Raw genomic sequence first — 25,120 nt, 5'->3', positions numbered from 1 at the left:
GTGTTTCTATGAAAAATCGCAAACATAGAAAGCAGATTAAATTTTAATGAAGTCTGAAAATAAAAACCTACAAACACGCACTACATCTGCCAAAAATCGGAAAATAATATTCGCAAAACTTTCAAAATAAGCGTATTTCTCATACATGCCTTATTTACGGCCAATTATATAATTACGTTGCTAAAATCTGGCTACGAGTTAAAATTTTAAAAGCTAATTTACAAATCTTCGGCTAAAATTGAATGCAAAACTTGAAATAGTTTCAGTTATTTTCAACTGAAACCTAGTGAACCTTACCTAACCTCTTGGGACTCGAACCCAAAACATATTAGCTGCCAAATTTTATAACAACTTTTTAAAATTTAGGCAGACTAGACTGCGCAAAAAGTATAGTGCCTTTTTGCAATTTTCTGCATTTATTTCGACGTAATTTGAAATAAATTTTATTCGTTCTTAAAACATAAAAATATATCATTCGAAAATACCTTTAATTGATTCGTTTATTTTTTTATTAAAAAAAATAGCTTACAATCTTTACAAATATATATTTCTTTGCGCTTCTAAAAAAATCGTTCTTTTCGATTAATGCATATTTATTTAAAATACTTTTTTGAAAATAAAAAACTCATTGCTCAATTTGACAAACCTTATGTTTTCATAGGTATCTGCAACAGAATAAAATCACAACAATTGACGATCACGCTTTTCAAGGATTGAGCTCTCTCAGGACTCTGTAAGTGAATTGTGTTTTAACAAGTGTGAATATTGTTCTATTCTATATGGGTGAAATCCCAGTGTAGGACCTGGCATTTAGGCCAGATTAAGGCAATTACCCCAACATGGCGTTCATGCGTCCAGTGTAACGTATTCTTATTCCATCCACAACTTATTGAGTATGATTATTACCTGTTTCGGGAAATATACATAGCATGCGAAGAACTATTGTTAGAAATAATAATAATGTGAACAGAATGGCGTAGTCTTAAATATCACCTTTAAACGTGTTATAATCTAATTCAAGCAAAGAGTTTGGGTATAAATTGTGTTGGGCGTTTTACGCAAGACTTAAAAATTTCAAACGATTCCATTCAATTGTTAACAATTTATAATCAATTGTCTATAACAACGCGAGCGCCGTTTTCTGTAATTTCATTGCAAAATCTGTGAAATGCTTCATTTATATTTTATTCCGTATTTTAAGTTTATCCGAAAACACATTTTTTCCCATTTTAAATTTTAATTAAGTTTTACTTAAAACATACTTTCTCCAAAGAAAACCAATCGATCAAATTATTTGATAATTCCTACTGATAATATCAATTAGTTCAAACTAAACTTAAAACTCAAGTAGCGGACTCGTCGTGTCTGAAACAGCAAGTTTTGTAAGTTTTATGTTTTTGGGTCGCCTGGCTAAATCTGAACCGGAAAAATATTTGTCTGGTTTTCTTGTACGAGTCATTTCTTCGCATATTTGTGGCCGCAGACACTTCCTACTACAGGTAGCGAAGCATAGGTGCCAAACTTCGTTCAATTCGCCAGAAAACTGCTAATAATTAATCGAAAAAGGAAGTAATTCGCTAATTTACATTAAATAACTTGTTTTGAAAATTAAGAATTAAAAAGACTTAATTTTAGTTTTAATTTCAAATCGTAAAGATGCAGTTTTAGCTTGATTTCTAAACTTTATTTAATTGTCAAGTGATACGCTCATTCGTTGAAAAAATTGTCTTGTTTTCTAACTTTACCGTGCACTTAGATCCATGTTGATTAAAGCATACTGCAGTTACTAAATTTAGGTTTATACTTGTTTAAAATGTTGTATTTAAAAAATATTTTTATTTGTAACTCGTATTTGCCTCCTGTGACGTAACAGTGCATTCGAATCGGTGGAATCGATACACGCTGTTGCCGTTTCTACATCTAACGAATAAGTACAAACCGATGTTGCCGCTTTTCGCCGTTTTGTTTGGGGGAGAGGGGTTAAAATCGGAAATCATTTTCGCTACGTATATTATAGTGCTTTGTGTGGTTACCATTTACTTACCTCTATACAAGTCTCCCAAATCCAATGATACCTGCGATAATTCCCAACATAAATATCGCATATTATTATTTCCCCGCCACGGTCTAATGCATCCGGTAGTTTTGTCCCGGAATTTCACCCGCGTAGGCGTTCGTTGTGCAAGGGCATTGTTTGATCACAATGCTTCGCAGTTTGATTGGCACAGCGGCAGCTTTAATGGATGACGTCAACAATGGGCATCGCGTAAGGCGCGATTCGCCATTGTGCAAATGGCGACAACGAGTCTCGAGTTAGAGCGAATTATTAATCGACGCATTGTTATCATTCTACAACAGCGCTGGACAACCCGACAATAACCAGTCGTTTACACTTCGTTTAGATAAGACGGTTGTGACGTAATCGGCCCTGTCACTGTGACGTGACACAGCGATAATGTGACGTCACTTTGCAGCGTTGTGAGGTGATATTTCAATCATGGCCAATATACTCAGAACTCGGTTCTTTTAAATTGAGTATAGGCTATGCTATTTCTTTATACACCCTAGCTTTGTAACTTGAATTTGACTAAGTTACTTCGTACCCGCATTGCATTACAAATACAAACAACACGCGTCTTAACCCCCACACCTAATTCCCACACACATGCCTACATACCGTATGCACCGGTTACTGGTCAAATTTCTTCCGAACATTTTTGATGAAACTCAAAACTTTTTTTTTTCGAACATTTGGTTTCATCTTACGTTCCCATGACCTGTCACTGCTGCACAATGCCGTCTGTGACGTCACACTAGGTATCTGATCGACCGCGCGGTCGGGTCAAAAGACAAATTAAATACTTTTGGGTCGAATCGTATTTTGTAACTACTGGATCTTAAACTTAGATTTTGAGTTCGAAATGCGATGACGCTGTGTATTGTGACGTCATAAACGCCTTTCTTCGCCGGAAGTATCGCTTCATTATGACGTCACGGGAAACAATCGTACAAGCTTGGATAATAACAATGGTCGCTCATGACTTGGGAACCTGGGTTATTTGCTGTCAATCATTCTATTTGAATCTTGTCGCGCGACAATTGTGACGTCACAGCCGGAACACAAACGAATATGGTTCGAAAAGGACATTCGAGCGAACAGAAATATATTGTTACGTAGATAAAAGGTTATAGTCCCACAGTTATTATGTCACAATACACATTACGCGTAAAACAATTCCATTCATAAAATTGCAACGTGTTTTGCTTGCAATGCATGGAAACCAGTCTGTAGCGTAAAGTTCGTAAACTAAATAAGGAAAAACGTGGATCGTTCGATTTGCAAATATGTTGATTGGATTATATTATATGGTGGAGGTAATTTACTTAGTAGCGCTATAATCTTTTCCAAAATTTTCGACTTATCGGTTTCCAAAGTATTTTGTGTATTTGGTGTTTGTGTAAATAACTATAGTGAGATGTTTTTTTCTGTTTTACCGTTTCGTTTGGTAGTAAACAAAAATATTTACAGATTCATAAAACCGTATTCTCAAGAATATGAAAATGCGATTAGGAAATAGGGAATATTATGCGCTACCGGTATCTTACAACGCAGTATAGTAAGCATAAGGTTTTTGGGCAAAAAACGAAAGAGTAAAAAAAAACAACAAAAAATGATAAAATTTTTTGTTACTTGTATAATTTACATTTGTTTGCTGTCAATCACGTGTTCGAGTGACCTGTGTTTGAACTCTATTCTACGTGCTGTGACGTCACAATGCATCTTGTTGTCGACACTGATATCGATTCTCTTCTCTGTGTCGTAACAATGCGTCGCCCTCCTGTCAAAACGACACGAGACCCACCATAGAAACATCATTAACAACAATTATTTCGAATCTGACACGCGTGTCTTTGATACTGTGACGTCACAAACCAGACCTGGGAACCTAGTACAAAATTTCGCTCGCCCAAACCGGTTATTACAAGTTATGACTGGTTTAAATTCATATTTGGTATGAATTACGTGTTTACCGCATGTATTTATGATTCATGTCCAAAAACCATATGACTTGATTTTTTTCTGATAAATTGTTTAGTTGTATTGATACACAGGTGCTGAGACATAAACTTTGTAATCGTATATACTAATACTTTTTTACTCTGCATTGGTAAATACTTAGGTATTTGCTCCTCGTTTCAGAGAGCCTGTTTTTAAAATCGAGTTTTGTTCGTATAGCCCGCTCTGTTAACGTATTATATGAAGGATTTTGTAGTTACAAGTTTCTAATTTATCCTAACAGCATATTCTTAAAGGCTTCAAGTTTTCAGTGTTTTTCACACCACAACTGCTTCATATAAACAATAACAGAGATCATTTTTTTCGAAGAAAATCCACGTTAGGTCTCAAACTTTGTAAGCTGCTTATATTCCAACGTGTGTACGACTTAAAATTGTCCGTTTGACCATATAAGGCATAAAACCTTGTTATTTTGGTAAGAGGTTTAAAAAGTGTCAATCAAAGTTTAAATTTTAGCGAAATTTTGTATTAAATCGGAAGAGTCATTGTCCTTTTGTTTATCATAGCACGAGGTGTATGTAATTAATGAGACACCCATGATGTTGCAATCCTATTTCACACAGTCTTTAGATAATGCGAGAACATGTGCAACTTTACGCACTAAAAAATAGTTTAATAAAACACGGAAAAATCTATTTTAATTTGAATAAGTAACGAAATTTTGCACAGTATTTGTTTAGCGTTGTTTTACGTGCTCTAAGGATTCGCAAATTCGATTACTGTGTTGGTGGTAAAGTAAAACCTATTAGGAATTTGAAAATACACAACCAAATCTGCTTAACTACAGGTTAATTTATGCTTCAATAACCGTCGCTTAAAATCCAGCATTACCGTACACCTAAATCCACTTTATAGTTTAAGTCCTATGCCTTTCTTATAACTCTATTCTGGCTTCAAGTTCTGGTCCAGGACCACGCAGTGCGACGCGGGGGGTATTTTGCTTATAAGTTGAATGGCTCTTATTAATATGCGAGACATATACAATGTACGAAACATTGGTTCTTTAAAGATCATCACAAAAACAAACTATTGTCAGAAGATTTCATTTAGAATTATGAAACCTAATACACTGGCTGCAACAGGGAACAGTATAGCACGCCAAAAGAAGATAGTGTAAAAATTATTTACAGAAATGTATAACCGTATCCTCATGACTCTAAAACACCGCTGTTTAGTTGAATACTTTCATTTTTTTAATCCAAATGTTTACATTTCCCCCAAATCGGAGTTTATATGAACATCATGTTACTAATTTTACGCCAAATCGCTTATACCCTCGCCAATCATTTTAAATAAGAAACCAGACGCTCCTTGTATCTATAATCCTATAATAGCCAATAAATTTTACTCAGTATTTTTTCAATTTTCCGCTTAGGCGACTAAAGTTTCGTAACGTTCAAAGTTTTTTCTGTTATTTTGATTTTTGTTTGGTAATAAATCAAACATTTAAAACGTCTTATTCGTGTAAACTCAACAGAACTAGTTACAATCATAAAAATCAATCAAAATTTGCTGGTTGTTATTGTTATTTGTTTTGTCTTGTAAAAATTATCAGTTCGTGAAGAAATTTGTGAGAAGTTTAATTAGACGGTGTTAGATTCCTAGAAGACAGTATAAACAAAGACATGTTTGTAATTTTCTGCGCCACGTTTTTGTCCTTTCAAGATTTTAATTAAAATATTTTACGCCCGTTGGCTGTCGGTATGTGTTCTGTTTAGTGTGTTTTATTAGACTGTTTACATTAGGAAGTTCGATTTTGTATATCGTAAACTTTATTACATATTTTTCCATACAGTTTTATAGGCCTATTCAAAATTACGTCTTTTGGATATTTCGAACGTATATTTTGTATGTAAGATACTCCATTTTAAAACAAGTCGTTGGGCATTTTATACCACAGTTTAAACTTAAAAATGTAATAACTATATACACATAACACATCTAATTAAGTTTGGTTGAAACGAGGGTGTATGGCTTAGTAGTACTCGTGAACATAATACGATTAGATTTCAAATATATATCGGTTTAATATCTTGGTAAGGAGAATTGGCACGCAAAAAAAGACGTTTAATATTTCGCAATGCCTTAGAAACTTGATGCACTTTTGTATAAGACCAAATTCTTTATTTATTAGCTTCGTAAATCAACGAGAGCACATTTTATACGTTATTTGAATTTGAAAAACGGGATTTTGAAAAATTTGAAAAACGCGCTGGTCGATCAACATAGACCTACGTACATTAGTGAAAGTATTACGCTTCCCACAATACTTCGCATACTTTAGCTTCTTAAATCCCATGCTAGCTGAGTAAATTACTTAAGCAATCAACGCAAGTCTGCGATTATAGCCATTAGACCTTGACCAAGGGATTAAGTTGGTTTAAAATCCTTCCTCGCATAGGATTTAGTTCCATATTCTTAATGACGTATCCCGATTATTGCCCTTATACAGCATTATTGGCAAACACTGCATGATGCCTTGATGTTTGATCACAGATTTCAAGGTCTCATTATGCTTATCATCTTACAATGTATAGCATGGTGGGTGCATTTATAAAGTCTTCTTACTCATAAGTAACAAGTCAAGTAATGTTTGCTGCTTTTTATCATCCGTCTACCGAATTCCTTCGTAATCTTGAGCAAGTATTTGGCTTAGCCGCCGAAGTTACAATTCGACACCTCATAGCCCGTAAGCCGCATTTTGCGATAGTGTTTCTGCTTATACCAACACTCGGTACCTCTTGTACCACTCTGGTGTATAAGCATTCCTTATTGGGAAATGTAACAATTTGTAGAACATTTTTTAACTCGCCCTATTGCTGTTTTTTATTAAACCGGACTTTTTTTAGACTAAAATAGTTCCGAACTCGCAGACAGAAGGTATACGTGTTACCATTGGCATGCCCACTTTGTAAGGTGGTTATTTGTAAAATATTGTCATTATTAAGATAACTGCTATTCCGTACCTATTTAAAAGAACTAGCATTGAGTATTAACAAAAAAACGTTTACGATCAAGTGCTACCAAATACGTAACCGACAAAAATGAAGTTCAACAAATTGTATTCTTTATATTTCTTGATCGCCTTTGGGATCATCGTTCTAGTTAACACTATCAAAGAACTGGAATTAAGTAATAACGAGTTACAAAGAACGAGTTGACAATAACGAGTTACGAAGCATAACATGATTCTTCATTGTTTTACCCGGCGTCGAGACACGGCCGATGAGTCGAGATCATCATTCTAGTTAACACCACTTAGCCTGTCATCACCAATATGGCAAAGGGCAGCGTGTTGAAGCAGTAAGATCAATCAATTACTCGTTTAAGCTTTACCATAATCTCCACCAAGAGAATTTGTAACTTTTCGCAAAAGTTCAAGTGTCAAGCTCCACGTATTTAGTTACGAGTCCCTGTCGCGACAGATTTTATTTTGATCCAGTAAATCCTTATATGTAATGCCAGCATACATTATTTAATACCAGCTCACGGGACCTTACCGGTTACTTGATGTCTTAATGTAAATCGCCAGCGCGTCTCCTTTCCAATTAGAACAGGTTAACGATGCTTGTGGATGTGGAAGTCGTTATCTGTTTTAATTTTTCTTCTACCGTGTTCGGTATTGCGATATGTACTCAACATGATCTAAGTATTCAGTTACATAACAACACCACATAGTTTCTATGTATCAATAAGAAGGAATTAAAGTCATATGCGGTAAACGCATTTTTAAACCCACTTTTGACAAAATTTTGTTTATTGCTGATGCAATGCTAAAACGACAATGACGTCATATATGCTGACGTCATTTTTGTTGACGTGGCTTTAAAAATACAAACAAGCTGACTACTGCAGGTTCAATTCCACCTGGACAGGCAGGTGTGTTAAATAATTTACAACCAAAGTCTTTAAACATTCGTAGATAATCTTAGAATCGGGTGACAACTCAGCGTAAACCGTAGCCCCGTCAACCATCTGTGCTTCTTACCTTTAGGTCATTCTTAACGACCATAAGCCGCCAATCTATCAACTAAGTTCTGTTGTTTTGCCTACTCGCCATTTAAGTCCTCTGGTGTAACTTACTTCGTGAAAACCGTGAAAGAAATGATTAATTACGAATTAAACTAGATATTTAAAAGGGAGTTGGCCGTTATGGGGTTTTTGTTTTACTCTTAGCCGGCTTAGATATTTTTGTTTTTTTTTGTATTAAACTGTCGATTCTTTGGTCTAAAACAAGTTCTTTGCTCTCTCTTGTAACATTGTTTCTAAATTGTTGTTACATTTACCGTCATGTTAGAAATTCTATAAGCTCATAGTTAGTTATGTTATTCTATTTATTAAAAAACAAACAAATATTATGAACAATGTTTCTCGTACTAATTGTGCAAATATGTTGCATCCATTCTAAAGTTTGTTTACCGTCCATTACCAACCGTGGCATTAATATTATAGGCTGTTAATTTCGCGGTCAGATTTCACTGTTTGTTGGTGTTTAATCTTATCATGATTGGCGATGTCTTTATCGCAAAGTCAGGAAATTAATTTCACACCGATGCGTGGGGTATATGTTTCCAACTATTTTTTAAATATTCCAACTATTTCTTTGAATATTTTATTCAAATGTATTTAATAACTAAATTTCGTGCTACAGACATAACACATGGACATTTATAACTGCCTCTTTGATAACGGTAGCAAAGATAAAGAATAACGCACAAAAACGAACAGACCGGATATGGCAACAAAACGACGGTCGTTAAAACACGCTTATGGACAAAACATTTACAACTTTTTCGTCTAAAAGGGGTATTTCAATTTGTTGTAATAAAGTTATAGCTAGCATTTTGGCTATAAAACATGAACGTTCGTGTGAACGTTTAATACATTCAGACTCGTGTAATGTAAACTATCGTTTTCGCTTTTTAAATGGCTGGGAAGCCGGAAAATGCAGAAGCAATAACATAACGCCGCCTTTGATGATAGTTTACGATGTGTTGTGGTCCCAAATGATGCTGTGCAGGCGTGGCAGAATAACTGAGCGATTACATACTTTGGTTTTATGGAAAGTCCAAAAGCAACAACAAACTAAGCAGAACTGTGTTTTCTTAATTTTTCTTTAAAAGACGACTCCCATGACGTCGTTTTAATGACGTAATACACTTGAGTGTGTAATACACAGTTCGTCTCCGTGGTTTTGTGAAATAGCTGCGCAATTTACTCCCGAGCCTGTCAACCGTCTTGGAAGGAGCAGAAATTGCTACTTAGACACTGTGGGAACGCAGTATGGTACGGTACCAGTCACTGTATGCATTGCACGTTTGGACAAGATCAGCATTAATTAAAGCATGTTTCCCGGTGATATAAGTGGCTTGATCCATCGTTGCTTTTGTTTTTCGAGTAGAAAATCTTTGTCGCTTCCGAATGCCACTCGAAACGACGAGATATTTTGAGAATCCGACTCGGGAAACGACCACTTAGTTAAGTGTGACGTAATTGTCGGTTTTTATCATCGCATATATGGGCATTGTCTTTGGCATTGTGCGTTGATTATTTGCGAAGAATGATTGTTTTGATTTAAAAAGGTGTAAATGTTAGGGCGGGAACTGATTGCGTGATTGCTACACTTTTCACACACGGCTCATTTCGTTGAGGTTTTATTGGCGCTTTTAAAGTGCACGTCTGCCAGAATCTTGAAATTGTAGCTTGCTGACGTGGAACGTCGTCAGGGATACATGTGAAACTTGGTTAAGTGTCGTGCCAACATTTCATCAGACTTGGACTGTACCACTGCCCAAGAAGACTTCTCATAGGACACGAGTCTCGGTCAAGTGTTATCAACATCTCGATCGTTTGCAGCTGACGTCTGCTGCTTTGTTGTCTTCCGCACCTGGCGAAGTGAAGCGGGATCATTATGACATCACACGGCGCTCCTGGCTTTGTTTGTTACGACATAAACCTCTCCTGTTGATCTGACCTCGGGAACACCAGAGCCGCAAAAGAAGTTTTGAGATTTCAGTTGTGTGGTCTCTATGACGAAACCACTTGTCACAAACGAGTCAAATGACGTCGAAGATACTTTGGTAATTAGAACTCTGACCCTCGTGACCCTGGGCTCCCATTTCAGTCAACTCGTGCTAAACTAACGTTCACATGAGTTGTTAAACTGACCATTGTGGCCACACAAGTGGACAGTGGGTCGTGATGTCGATACCAGACGAAGCATTACTGCAAAATACCGACACGTTAAGTGTCACCCGTTACCGGATATCTACTTATATAGTGCTCCTGCTAATCTGACCCACGTTAGAGACGTTGCGTTGTTTATTTGTTTGAACCCTGCTTGTTGTTTATCCTCAAAAAGCGCGACTTAGAGCACGACGAAGTCTTGAAAAAGAAACATTATGGAAACGATAATTCCGGTGACGTAAGCTGTACTGTTCAGAAATCAACCATCTGTGACCAGGAGTCAAATGCTTTGGCATCCACCTTTCAAAGCCTTCAAAAATTGCCGTTAAGACCCGAAAATAACGCCACTTGAGTTTACGGGTGGCGAGATAGACGTTTCATCTTAAATCGTCTGTTTATCGAGTGATTACTGCGGGAAAAATGTCAGAAACACCAACGCAGAGCTCGTCTATGGCATTGACAACGTTCACAAACGTTAAATGATCCATAAATGCTTATAACATTAGCATAAAATTTACGTTAAATATTCGTGAATACCACCCACACAAACCACTATTTCATTGTTGATTCTTTAAATATTTCAAAAACGAGTCATTTGTCATCGCTCGTATGATTTGTTTGCATACCGTTTTCGGTATGTTTCCCCAACGCATACCTCAAGCTTACTTGTTCCAACGGTGTGTCTTAATTTGATTAAAAACTCAAAGGTTAAAGGGTTGGGCAACAATTATGATGTTTCATCTGATTTTACAAACTTTCTATTGGATCTAAACTAACCCGAAACAGCCCGTTTTTCCTGCCAAGAAAGGGGATTAATAATTATTGGAGCCAGCGTTGTATCTTCGGGTGGAAACTCTTAATTGAATATTCGTTTTTCTTGTATTTGCATTTGGGCAAAGTGGAATTCTAAACTAAAGTGGTTAAACATACGCACATACATTTGTTTATAGACAGCGACATTGTTAGACCGGGTATATTTACACTATTGACGAAGATATTTTAAAAAATCGACTTCTACCTTAGATAAAACGGACATCCAATGTAAAATAAGAGTTATACACACACAACTGACCAATAATTAAAATTTGAAATTGACAATTCTTAGAAGAAAGAATTTTTTACGAATGTTCTCAAAATATCCTTGTGCGGTTTAATTTGGTTTTATAAAACCTGGCACCGATTTTATCTTCTTGCCACACCTTTTAGTATTAACCTTAACTCCCATGTTCTATCTATAACCATGGAACACAAGGCACTCACGTAGTACAGCGGTTAGCCTTGGATCCAATGTAAAGCACCCTATCCTTTACAGAATTCCCGATAAGCCAACACGATAAGCAAGGTGACATACGGTGCATACAATGGTTTAATCAATTTATAGCACAAGCCTTTGTGACCACGTACAATACTCTAAATCTGGCGCTTTCGTTGCAGTAAAACCGAATTCAAGTTTTATTACACAACATACGATGTACCGTTTGGTTAGTTTTCTTTACAACAAAGATGTTTTTGATTACTAGTTTCTGTTTTTTTTTTATTAATATTGTATTATAACCGCCAGCCGGTGGTTGTGTGCTTCTTCTTAGAATTATTGCCTAGTTAAGGTCTTTTTTGGGTTGACTAGTTTTTAATCTCAAAAGTTATTTTAAAATTCGTCAAGGAGAGAATTATAGGCAAACGGACTTCAAAGAGACGACGATAAGATAAAACCGTTTGCAGGATCATGTACGCAAGATCGAATCAACATTTTCCCAACCGAGTGGCAGCCGTTTCAATGTAAATACGATAGCATTAATATAACTTGACCCAACTGCCACGAGGTTCACACATTTGCGGCGTTTTCAATAGGCCTCCAACTGTTAGCGATTTTATTAACGGATATTGTGTGTAAGGGGGTGCGGTAATCATGCAGACTGATAGTTATAGAGGTCGCAGTGTCGCCATGTAATCCTTACAGCGTCTTGGCCTCTTAGTGGCATGCAATCCATTATCAACCGACATGCCCCCGCCTTTGATCTACTCATTAAAACACCAGGCATGACATTGTGTTTTGATAAAAGCGACAGACGACTGCGCGGCACAATTCCAGTGATCATTTAAAATCAATGCATTAAGCGTTTCTTAACATGAATTACATTTCTGGCTGGTGAAATACAGCAAGCGTATATACAATTTCGTATGGTCGGACCAACAAAATACTTTGCTGTAACTCTTAATACGAACTTAATACATTTAATTGAACATAAATCATTTGTCACACGCGGAGAAGCGTACCACGCGACAAAATGATCACAAAATTTGAAATTTCTTTGGTAACTACCAGTTATCTCGTTACATTGTAATATATTGGAATAAAGGTGACGCGACTGCGGTGATAAATCGATCGTAAACGTCGTTACCATCGCAAGAAATTCATCTCCGTAAACAAAACTTAGCTGCGGCCATTAAACCAAAGTGCAGCATAAAACTTAGTTTACTGCCGGAATTTTACAACTTTATAACAACGTACCGGTGCAGTGTACCGACTGTGACATTTTTAACCTTTTGTTCGATTTGTTGCTAACGTTTCTTTAACTTATATAGGCCTTGCTTTTACAGTCATGATGTGAAACTTCGCACAAATACAGCAGTAAGATACGACACACGCCCACAACACATTTAATAGCACTATAATATCACTCGTTCCCGGTTTTACTACCGGAAGACTCTTATTTAATTTCAGTGGTATACGGCCAAACTCGGAAAACATTTGAATTTTATACAACTATTTGTCTAACACGGCCGACAGTTCGAAAATTCGAATGTCCCCATTTCCCCACGCGAGTTAAAAAGAATTGCTTTTAAGAATTTTAAAGATTATTTTTGTGGTCGAATTTATACAACAGTCGGTTGAAATTCTTAATTTATTTTTGGCAGTTTTGGTTAACTTACCGTGTTTACATACCAAACATATTATATTTGATGAACCAAAAGTCTTGGATTTTATCCCAAGTTAGGTGTTATTTTAGGTTTAAGTTTGCTTTAATTTTGGCATCGTGCAGGTCTCTAAGTTTATCCAATTTTGAGTTTATGTTTACAGTTCAGATTATCTTTCTATTCATTTCTATTGTATCAGATAGAATTATTTCATTGCTCCACTTCACATAAGTGGAGAGAAGTGTCATCGCACCGCACTCACACCAAGTCATATTGGGTTTAATATCTACATTCGAAGTCACATTTTGTCGTCGCCTGTTTGCTTCATATTAAAATAAATGACACCTACGCATGTAACCAACGACAAGTGAAATGGTTACTTGACGCTGTTATGTATATTTTATTTAACTTTCTTGCTTTTTTTAAAAACTGCTGAGTTTCTTTAGCGGGTTTAAGGTTCGTAAACAAAACACTTTACACCTGTAACGTATATGTTATGTATATTATTATAAATGATTACGTATTGGCATTTGTAAGTTTGAGTAATTATTAGTTGGTAACGTAGTCTTAGGTCATTGGTTTGAGTATTACGCGTATATAGGTCTAAAACTGCTGGGTTGGCATTTGTGTATATACAGTTATGAGTTCTATTTTACCAAACAAAACTAGATAAATAAACTGTCCTCGAAAACAAAAATATTTACTCCTATCTTTGTTTTGTGAATTCTTTTGTTGTTTTTGTTATTTTGCCTTTAAACGCCACACAAAGACCTTCCACGCTTTGATATTGAATTGGTCTTGGTGTCTTTGTCTTCTGTATAAGCAATGCGTTAAAATAACCGAAAACTCCCACTCGCTTTTCCGTAATGTCTACGACTCTACGTAATGTTAATGGACAAATTATTATCATTTTCGCATATAAGCATACACCGTTTGTTGAAATGGCCGGGTGTTCATATATATTTTATTCAAACAATTCGATTCACTCGTCCATTAGCGGGGTACGCGTGTTGCTTCTATACTGTTGAGATGAATTAGAGCAGAGTTGAGTGGGCCTGGATAAACAGAATTGCAGAAAGTGCTGTGGGGAATCCCCGACCTAGTTACCATTTTTCTCGTGTTTGCATTTCTTTTTAGATTTCGATGTTTTAAGGATTATAATATTTGCGCTTTTTTTATGGCGATCGACTTTCACTGGAAGGTGTTCAATATTTGCGGATTAAAATAAAGAATCCCTGCTCTCATTTACTTGCCAACTGATATCCATGGAAAATGTCCGTGATATTTCACGCCTCGCCGCCAAGCCTTTTAATGTTCCAGGAGTCGTGGTTAAGTTGTTTCACAAATATGCAACTTAAACGCATTCCCCTCGTTTTATATATATATAGTTTAAAATAGCAGCCTCGGCACAGCTGTATCTACACGCGCTGTTGGTTTCGCAATGCAAATTGAAATTACAGCGAATTTCCGTGTGTGTTTTAAAACCATCTAAATACAACCCCATATACGTCACTGCCTTAAAGCAAAGTTATTGCAATGTCCTAACCCACCATTAGCTATAGTGATTATCCCAATCTAGCTGGGTAGTGACACGTGTTATTTTCGATGATTATAACTTGTGCATTGCCTTTTCGTCCACTTTGTACATTTGGTGATTCAGGGCGGAAATTTAAAACCATTATGGTTCGCAAACAAGCCAGAATTGAAATCCTAAACGCTAGTTATGTTCTTCCAAACTTAGAGTTTTAGTTGTAAATTCCTTGGTAAAGGGTTGACGCAGAGATACTTTTGGGTTTATTTAAGTTATATTTCGTGGATTCGTGGTACACTCTATCGGTTAGTAAGACTAAAAACTATAAAGTACCTGAAAACTTTATTCAATACCTATTATTCGTTTTAACATTTTTCTAGGTTTTATTTATTTGTAAAAGTTAGTGTAAAATACGTTACTGTTCCTGTCACTAAAAAGCGACAAAATAAGGTTATGTTACGTATTGTTGATATAAAAACTTCGATTTTACGGTATGTTGACGTTACATAAAAGTCGCCCAATACGCTCGCATTAGAATTCGCATTCTCTCATATCCTCATTATTTTTTCGCTACTTTTCCCGTCTTGTAAAGTTTCAAGTCGACTTGAAGCAAAACTAACAACTTGTAACCGAAGCTCTCATCACTCAATGCAAAGCAAACATCTATCCCAGTCAAGTACAGGGTTGTTTTGATTACTAACCCTCCCCTGAAACTGAACACCCCTTTAAACTTCAAATACGTGGATGTGCTTTACTTTCTAATTACACTACTTAAAAGCCGCCACTCATATGCATTGTAAGAATATTTAAACTAATTTTGACCAAACCCTGTAGTAAACATATAGTAGGCTGAGGTAAAACATGATGAATGTTTCCATTCGGCTCATCGTCTCATTTGTTAGCAAACGAGAAAATTTTGAAGAGTTGCCGTATATCCTTCTTATACGATTCTAAAAGAGAGTTGGTAATTTTTAATAAACGATTAGGAGTTATGAGATGTTATGTGCTAACGGTATCGGTGTACCCATCTTACTCCATATAGTACTATACAAACTTGAAACAGAGTACGTTATTCGATAATTTGTTATTTATTTAATAATTTACTTAGTCAATGCCTCCTACCAAGATACAAAAAACACAGTAAACCACAAAAAGTCGCCTTAACTCTAGAGGTATTTATTCAATACGAAAAACGCTTCTTTAAAGTCAAATATGCTGCTCTTGTTACCATAAGCGTCATGGGGGTTAGAAGCCACGCCTTTGACTTCGCACTTTTCCTCAATAGTTTTTACGTACCATGTTTTAATCGATTGTTGTTGCTTTCCGTTCGGAGTTTTAAATATTTCGACCCAAACTATCGTATTCCAAAAAATAATTTAAAGGTTTATAACGCTTGTTCAGATTGCCTATTGCGACAACTCGCACCCCCGGTGTAAAAATAAAAATGACGTCATACGCTTTTAAGTCTGTTTTGGTAAAATGCGAAATGTGTTTTAACAGCACTAAGTGCATAAATTAAATCCTCTAATTTAAAGTATTTTTTGATTCTTCACTTGGAAAATTCTTTTCTTCACTATATTACAATACAAGGCATTCTATGGAGAAAATATTTGCCAAAAATCTTACACATGGAAAACCCAAGCAGGGAGTTAAAGATATGTGGCCTAAAAATAGATTCCGTTGGTGTCTTGTTAAAGTGGTTTCGTTGTAAAGTCCCCACGCGATTAATGCATGCACGCTAATGTTTTATTTGTAGATCCTTAACCTCTATTATAGCTCTGTCTCCCTAAAAGCGAAATCGCCTTAACCTAAGAGTCGGTGCGTGGGTTTGTATGACGTACATAAACCGCTTCCGTCAATGCGACACCCCATGTTTATAGAACCCCTAACCGACCCTTGAAACTTCACCCCTCAATTGCGACCGGGGGGCGCTTGACAACCCCTTTTCATTGGGGCCAAATAACCGCTCACTCCCTGATAGATTGCCACGATTTTAAGGACCTCCGGTTCCGCCAAATACCCAACTATGTCGTCATACGTTGGGAACAATCGACCCTTGTGTTGTCATAATTTACTTTGTTTAGTTTGTTTGTGTCGAGTTCGAATGCTTCAGATAATTAAATTTGGCGGGAATTTTCAAAGAGCTATTTAATAAAATAATAATTTGGTCTTCCACGAAATTTACGCCCTTTCGCGTGTATTGGACCTTTAGTATTGGGTTGCCTGTACGCGGTGTATCATTTAATCTGTATTACAAGTTATACCAGGTCAAACAAAATATAAAACCTCGTACGTACTTACATAAAATTTTACTTAAATTACATTTGCTATGTAAGTGAATGCCATAAACTTGTTGTTTTGAAAAGTCATGATTTATTAGCGTTTTAACTTGTTTAATAGCTCAACAGTGGTAATTCATAGCCGGCAAACAAACCAAAAGATTCATTTACAATTCAAAATCAAATATTTACCTAGTTTAAATTAATTGAATACCTGCGGTCGTATATCAACTGGCTCTTATAACTTTATAAAATATTTTATTAAAATTATTTTGTTGTTGCCTAAGCATTCAAAGGTTGTTTTTAAATAAACACATGTCTTGATACTGATGCATTGCATGGCAAACAATTTGTACATTATTAATTTTTAAATTAAAGCGGCATCTGTAAACGTGCAAAGTTGCATTGCCCAATATATAATACAGCACAACATAATTTTCCGTTTATATAATTAATAAAATTTCGCAGCAATAAAATTGCCGCATACTTGCGAATTTACTCACGCTGAAGTGTTTACAATCGTTTGACGCGTTTTTACTTTTTTTAAAAGTGAAATTGAACGATCATCATTTTTACGGTCTTAGGCTTGAGAAGTTTATTTTATAACGTGCGAATAGATCCGATCCATCTTGGAACGAATTGTTTGCGTTTTCCCGGCCGTGTCAATGCTGTAGATGTAGTGTTATGGATGACACCTCTCGCACGCTATGCTTACTTATATTAGTTGTGTATTATAAACCAGTGGTATCTGTTGTTGATGCAGACCATGGTAGTGATAACATCAGCATACCACCCACAGTATTTAGCCAACTTATCAGCACAACTGCTTTTCTCCAGCTACTCTACTGTTGCCAAAACACGTTCCTGTTTGCAATCTGCCGAGTAATTAAACTTACCTACCCCTTTTACACTTAGGGAAGAGTTCAAGCTATATCTCATATCTATGGTTGCCATAATGTGATATCTATGATGTTGTGATTTAACGCCGCTGTGTTTCCATTTGCGAGAACCTGCGTGACGTAACATTCCTTGGTAACAATGCCTCAATTCATGAGCGCACAATATTGATTCACAGCGGACAATTATCCCGCACAGTTTAAATTGCGCGCGCCAAAACGAGTCATTAGCTTCGTTTTAATCCCAAAATATTATTGAAACCGTTGCAATTATTGCAGATTTAATTTAGTCTCGTGCTATAATATATAATAACTGTGACATCACAGTACTTGTTATTGCAAACAATTCACTTTATTACGGAATCTCCACACGATGACGTCATTACACGTCACACGAAAGTTAGCTCTAGAAAATAGGTCTTGAAAATCTTACGTATGGTATGATATCATCTTAAGCAAATACTGCTATCGGAGGTCTTTCAATTGTTGTGTTCCGATTAAAAGATCAATTTCCGCCTGCGCAGTCTGGACATCTTGGTAATAGCGGCGTATTACCACCGACACTTGTGCTTTACCGCCTTTTGGCGCCGTAGCCGCTCAAAATTAGCCGTTTTTAGCCTTGCTTTGCTTGTTTATAGCTTTTCTGTAGCATTAATATTCTTGCTATTGGTAAAAACATGAGGGTCGTGACGTATCCGGACGCTAACTATGCCCAGTGTACAGCAGTATAATGGATAAGGTTACACTGACCGGTCAAACTGGCCGGCCATTTCGAATAGGAATTGACTTGTCTGAACGGCTGAGGTTTCACCAAATATGGATCAAATATTTTAAATTTCTAAGAATAAAGCGTTTTAGTCCAGGAAACTTGAACTGTGTGTCTTTAATTGGTGGAAACCACTTTAAATGCGGTGTTTATTTAAAGCATCAGACGAAGCTTGAAATAGCTAAGTACGTGTTAACTACTTTGTGTACAAAGGCTACAGCTGCGTTGAATTTAGAGCTGCTCGGATCGAAACGTCCGCACTTTTCAGTTTGTTTTAACCTGTCAAAGCGTTTAAATGTTAAAATGAACACAAATAAACAAATAATTTGTATATATAGTAGGTTAGGGTAAGATGGTTGATGTTTCATTCTCTTTTATCGTTCCATTTGGTAATAAACAAAGAATATTTACAGTTTTATATAACCTCACGACTCGTTATTGAAGTATATGAATTTATGTGCTAACGGCATCTTATACCCTACAGTACTGTATGAGATGTTTTTTTAATTTTATAATTCCTCATAACTTTGGGAATTCGTGCAGTAAATTTGTTTCTCGCTCAATTTTGAAACTTATATCGTATGAACCAACAGCGCTTTATTGGTTTTGTTTTGTAAACTCTAAATGTTTAGTTTCGAACTATTTGCTGTGATTTCGTTTCGAGCACATGATACGTCATCACAGTAGCTTTAGGACCTTGCTGTAATCCGATCTAGCAACCTCCGGTAATGAAGAGATAGCACGCATGAAGTACATCAGGCCTACTGTTCAAACACTAGTCCGAATCGTTAACCACTTAAGATCTAATGACATCTTTCTTAATTATTCCGCGCACTTGACATCGGTGACGTAATGATAAATAAGCATCAAGATTGCGTAGAACGATTGCGAAACAGAATGATTCTGTATAAACGAAATGTGGTATATAGTCCCGAAACACTTAACCATTTACGTTTCCACCCAGCGGATAAACATAAAAGTTTTATATCTTATGGTAAACTGTTTCTTTGTTCCAGACAACTCGACCAGAATATGATCAACTGCATCCAAGACCAAACGTTTCGACCACTTCGTAGTCTGGAGGTTCTAACATTAAATAACAACAACTTATCACACGTGTCACCGTTGGTGCTTCGAGGAAAGATGCCTCATTTGCGAACTCTGTAAGTTACTGTATATTGTTCGTATTATTTAATTTAGGCTTAACGCTGCTACCATTGTGGGCGTATATAGGTTTTTGTGCAAGACACCTAACCAACCCATCCAACCAAGCGGTCCCTTATGGTTGTAAAAATTTTCGGCCAAAAATGTAAGAGGTTCATACTCAAAATGCAATTCTGTACAAATAAATATTTTTACGAAAAAAAAATCGTTTATAAATACAAGTTTTATTCAATTTTGTTTTATTTTAATTTTTATAATTTATTTTAGCCGACTCCACACTAATCCAATCAGATGCAATTGCCACATGGCCTGGCTCGCTGATTGGCTGTCCGATCGTCCAACCATGGCCGTATTCACCCAATGCGCTGAACCAATCAGCTTAAGAGGTTTGAACCTTGCCTCAGCCGATAGAAGCGAATTCCTTTGCAATGGTAAGTTTCTTGAGCAGTTCTTTACACTGGGATACTAACCAGTTCTCCCTGGGATTTAGTAGGCTTACTATGTTGCCTAAAATGGGTGCGGTTAGCACATCTCTTATTTCCTAATAAATGTTTTTAGCAAGTTACAATTAACGCTATTTTATAAAGTCGTGAGGATACGGTTAAAAAGTTCTGTAAATATTCTTGTTAACTAGCTAATAAAGACTGAAAACACGGTTCAACTTGCCCCAACATTTGCAATGAAAAGACTTGTAAATTTTCTAAAACAGCATTAAAAATTTTTAAACCTAACATTTTAGTTTACACTAACGGGATAATAATAAACGGTCTTTCGGAAGTAGCAAATATCTACCCATAGGAACACACACTATCATTTTGAACAGCCATATGCCATCGCCAAACCAGGTGTTTTGTAACCCCTAAAACGCTTGATTGAATAGCATAGTTATCTTATGCAGTCGAATGTGCCGCGTGTGGCGTATTTACCCTTCAGTAATCTCCAATCATTCACCATCTCTACTCAACCTGTTTTAAAGCGTATCCTATTTATAATAAAATCTTTCACACCCCCTACTGGGACGGTAACCCGTAATCCCAACCCTTTCATTTTCGTCATAATGTGGACTCTCTACGTCATATTGTATTGAACTTGAAGATTTCCGAAGGATTATCTTCGAATTCTAGAAACCGACCACACAGCGAATTGAGGTTTTAACGAATGCCGTTAAAAAATGTTAGCATATTTCAGGCTTTGAGCCAAATCTTTGACGTGTTTATACCAAAGCAAACATATTTAAATACGAGTTAGGAAACCAGAATACTGTGTTTTGTTTTCAGAAATATGCTGTTTCCATAAATAATAAGTGTTAGGCTAAAGAGTTGATCTTACACACGAAACCACACTATAATCGTAAAGACGCAATTGCATAAACTCCTTTGCACTTCCGACTATAAAAAAACACTACCAGTATAACCAAACTTTAAAAGAGGTAAAATACGACACTGGCTACAACATGGCATATACAGACATAAAGAATTGCAGAAGAGACGCGTAGATTTTTAAACGGTTGCGTAATCAAAATCACATATTTCTGGGTATATTTAAATCCGTAATGTTTTAAATGATAAAATAAATACAAAAAAACATACGCTTTCAAATGTTATAAATAGGGCATTCGTTTTAACACATGCTAAATAGACATACAGACCTAAGACGTTAAATGACCAACGGTGCCGCTAATGGAAATATTAAGTCCAAGTTTGTTCTAAACGTCACACGGTAATCACGTTTTACATTAAAAAGCACCGCACCCACTTTCGTGGCGAATTTTAATCGGGACCATCCCCTTTTTACAAACATATCGCCCCCCCGTAAAGATTTTATTCTATTTTTATTTGGCGGGAATTTATCATTTAAAAAATAATAACATTTGAATTTGTACAGCAATATTTTTGAGCATTATTTCGCGAGATAAAGTATCATATACATACACTTGGTATACATATATATATATCCTTTACACTTTGACGTAAAATAAATTGTAGCATAAAGGCTAGAGACAACGCAATCTAAACAATTCACGACATTACACACAGTACTTAGTTTTACGTGATTTAAACTATATTGCCCACAACAAAATCGTTAAATTAATTTTTTTTTAGAAATCACAGCACAACGCGCACCAACTTGCGAAATATCGTCTTGTCCCTCAGCCTGTATTTGCAGCAATGGTATCGCAGATTGCAGGGATCGTGGACTTACTGCGCTACCAGCTTCTTTCCCATTAGATACAACTGAATTGTAAGTGTGTGGAAAATACTGTATAATATATAATCTGGGCAATAAAAAACTAATGATAGTGTAATGTATATTGACTGTATAGGTCCAATGCATACAGACTGTTTAAGGCTTTAGGCAATACTATTTCCTACTTATAATAGCCGAATATCAAACGCACTGTTAAGCCTATGTTGAGTTCGTGTAACAAGACACCCATATTACACCAAAGGATTTATGAACCAAAAAGATTAGCCTTACTAAAAGTTATAGCTCAAAGTCAAATTATTGTGTATTAATATATAACCTAAGAACATACCATTATTTAACAACATTCTGTTCATGGCAGGCGATTGGAGCAAAATCGAATCCAACTCATCCCAAGTTTTGCATTCGCTTCATACCCACAACTACGCAGAATGTAAGATATCTTTTACAATCACTATGTTTAATTAAATTCTATATCTGTGAAGACCTTGGTTTTATCCCCAATTGGCCACCTTTCCACCATTTTTAAAATTTTAAAAATTAACTAGTGTGAAATCGCAAAATTAGTTAGTAGTCCTAGCATTTGTTTTACTCACATAAACTTCATTTTAAAGTAAATTGAGTGATTTAAACATATAACTAATTAAACAACATGTCTACAATAATAAATAAAAACTGTCTGAAATTATTTTAAAATCTTTCCCGGTTTAAATGTTTGGTTGATTACATCATACATGATGTTGATTTATTTAAATGCATCAGGTCATGTTTCCCTAAATAAAACACAATAAAACACGCGGTCACTTTAACTGCTTGTGGTTTGCTTTAATCTAATTTACTCCATGTTTTGCAACTTTAAACAAGGTCTAGTATTCCCTGGTGTATTATCCGGATATTAGATGCTTAACTTTAATATTTAGAGGCAAAGGATAGAAACTTCTAGTCCTACACGTTGAGATAATTGAGTTTTCGTAAGTTTTTGCGCAGTTTTGCTGCCAAATTGGATAAACATGCACAATCTTTCAGCTTAACTTCACAATTAAAGGACTCTATATGTGTAAACCCACTATAGGTCCTGTGAGGTCACAGAGACGTGTTTATTACCCGACTAATTAACCAACGAATCATGTTGGTTCGCATTAGACCTATGTAATCCCTTGAGCATTTTGACTTAAGCTGCCTGGGGATTATTTTTAACTAGATCAAAACCAGAGTCTGAACTTGAGACATCAAAGTAATAAATACCAGAAGCTGTTCTTGTTGTAACGTATCCCTATGTGTATAAACTTGCTGAATGTGTGGGGTTTTTAAAAGGATCATTATAGTATACAAACTGTAAATTGCCCATATAATTTTAAATAAACCTAAATCACTTAGATTTATCCCGGGAGTTATTATATAAACATTCTACTATTCTTGTTTTGGTCAAAGTTGTAGCATATATAACTTATACACTGTATTATAATAGTGATACTCATATTAAGTTTGTTTTTATACTTAGTGATATCAGCAATAATGAGATTCGAGAAATTGAAAGAGATGCTTTTGATGGCCTTACACAACTCACATCACTGTAAGTATTGTATTTCTATTATCTCGTATATGTCTTATACGAATTCTGTTTAATACAAAACATCTATTTCAGGGTTATTTACGGGAATCGAATTTCATCACTTCCTGCTGGAATATTCAGAGATCTACGGAACTTACAAATGCTGTAAGTTGCTTGCTAAACAACAGAAATCATCATATAAGTTAGCACTGATCAAGTCTTGTTGCATAGAAGATGACATTTGGTTTTAATTATTGCCATGTAAAATGGTCCAATTTTTTTGTATGAGTTTTTAGAAACAAACAATTGATATAATTTGTGATAACTTTAATCGAGTACAAGGTGTATAAAATAGTGTTACAACGACTGTTGTTGCTTTGCCACCCATGTTACAACGACTGTTGTTGCTTTGCCATTATCGCAAATGTTGAATTCATTTTTGGCAAGAAATTGACTCGTCTTATTTTATTACAGGTTGCTTAATGCGAATAAATTAACATGCCTAAGAAGGGATGTCTTCAACGGCCTACGCTCTCTCACATTGCTGTGAGTGTTAATTTAATTATATTAAGTGAATATCAAAGCACTGTGTTTAATAATGGTGTGATAAATTTAGTTCAGTAGGTTGGGCAATGTTGTGTGTGACATGGTGATCCTTTTATGGTGAAATTTACCGTGACTTTCACACATCAGAAGCGTAAAAAGTTCATTAGTCATTCTTTCTAACACTCTAATTCACATTTTTGTGGTTTAATTTAGAAATTGATACATTTGACTACTGTTATATAACTTTAACTTACATATTAGTAAAATATATCATAACGGGTAGCCATTTTACATATTTTGTATTATTACTTTGTTCTCATTTTTAAAAATAAATTGCGTGATATTGATCGTAACCATTTAAGACTATTGTTTAAAAACTGCATCAGTTTTTGGCGAAAAAAAAAAAAAAATTAGGAAAACTTTTAGTCAAAAATGTTTTTTTGGCATTCTATAATCTTTGTTGTGTTTGCAATGTTTGCATTTAATCTATCAAGCAAACGCTTATTATTCTTCGTTTAGGCGCTTCTTTTAAATATTTTCTTATCTAAACAATTTATCACTTTGCAACATGAAAACAAGGCCTCAGATAGCCTCCATGAAAAATCGATTTCACGTCAAATTTTATCTTTTTCTTACTTTAAAATCTTAGAAGCAATAATTTTTAAGTTAATGCAAAGCTTCTGCTGTAAGTACATAACCACAGCACACACTTAGATTACACATCGTCATTTTAATCTCGTTATTTGCCATCCTATGTTTGCTGAACCACAAACCAGTTCCAATCTAGCTTCCTACCAGTTAAAACAAGATAATCATTTACTTAACCGCTTAAAACCGGATGAAACTAGTTTGGATTGTTTATCCAACAACAATAAACCAATTGTGACCCTGCGTTACCCAACACCCATCTCCTGACCCTTTAACCCACCCATACCCCTACATATCGTATCTCACTGTTTCTTTAGCCAAGTCACCCTAGGTCACCCTGGGCCCTTGACCAT

General features: G+C 35.7%; 1 protein-coding gene across 2 annotated transcripts in view; it reads left to right on the top strand.

Annotated features, from left to right (window-relative positions):
• LOC149732514 (slit homolog 1 protein-like) overlaps positions 1–25,120 on the top strand; it is a 43,716-nt gene that overhangs the window by 1,787 nt on the left and 16,809 nt on the right. For both annotated transcript variants that reach the window (XM_089882847.1, XM_089882846.1), the window contains exons 3-10: positions 662–733; positions 19,669–19,815; positions 20,084–20,247; positions 21,919–22,057; positions 22,383–22,454; positions 23,523–23,594; positions 23,667–23,738; positions 24,048–24,119. In XM_089882847.1, the coding sequence (XP_089738973.1) occupies positions 662–733; positions 19,669–19,815; positions 20,084–20,247; positions 21,919–22,057; positions 22,383–22,454; positions 23,523–23,594; positions 23,667–23,738; positions 24,048–24,119 (810 nt within the window). The remainder of the gene's footprint in view (positions 1–661; positions 734–19,668; positions 19,816–20,083; positions 20,248–21,918; positions 22,058–22,382; positions 22,455–23,522; positions 23,595–23,666; positions 23,739–24,047; positions 24,120–25,120) is intronic.

Source organism: Ciona robusta, chromosome 8, assembly GCF_009617815.1.
Source record: "Ciona robusta chromosome 8, ASM961781v2".
Lineage (NCBI taxonomy): Eukaryota > Metazoa > Chordata > Ascidiacea > Phlebobranchia > Cionidae > Ciona > Ciona robusta.
This window is presented reverse-complemented; position numbering and strand designations above follow the sequence as displayed.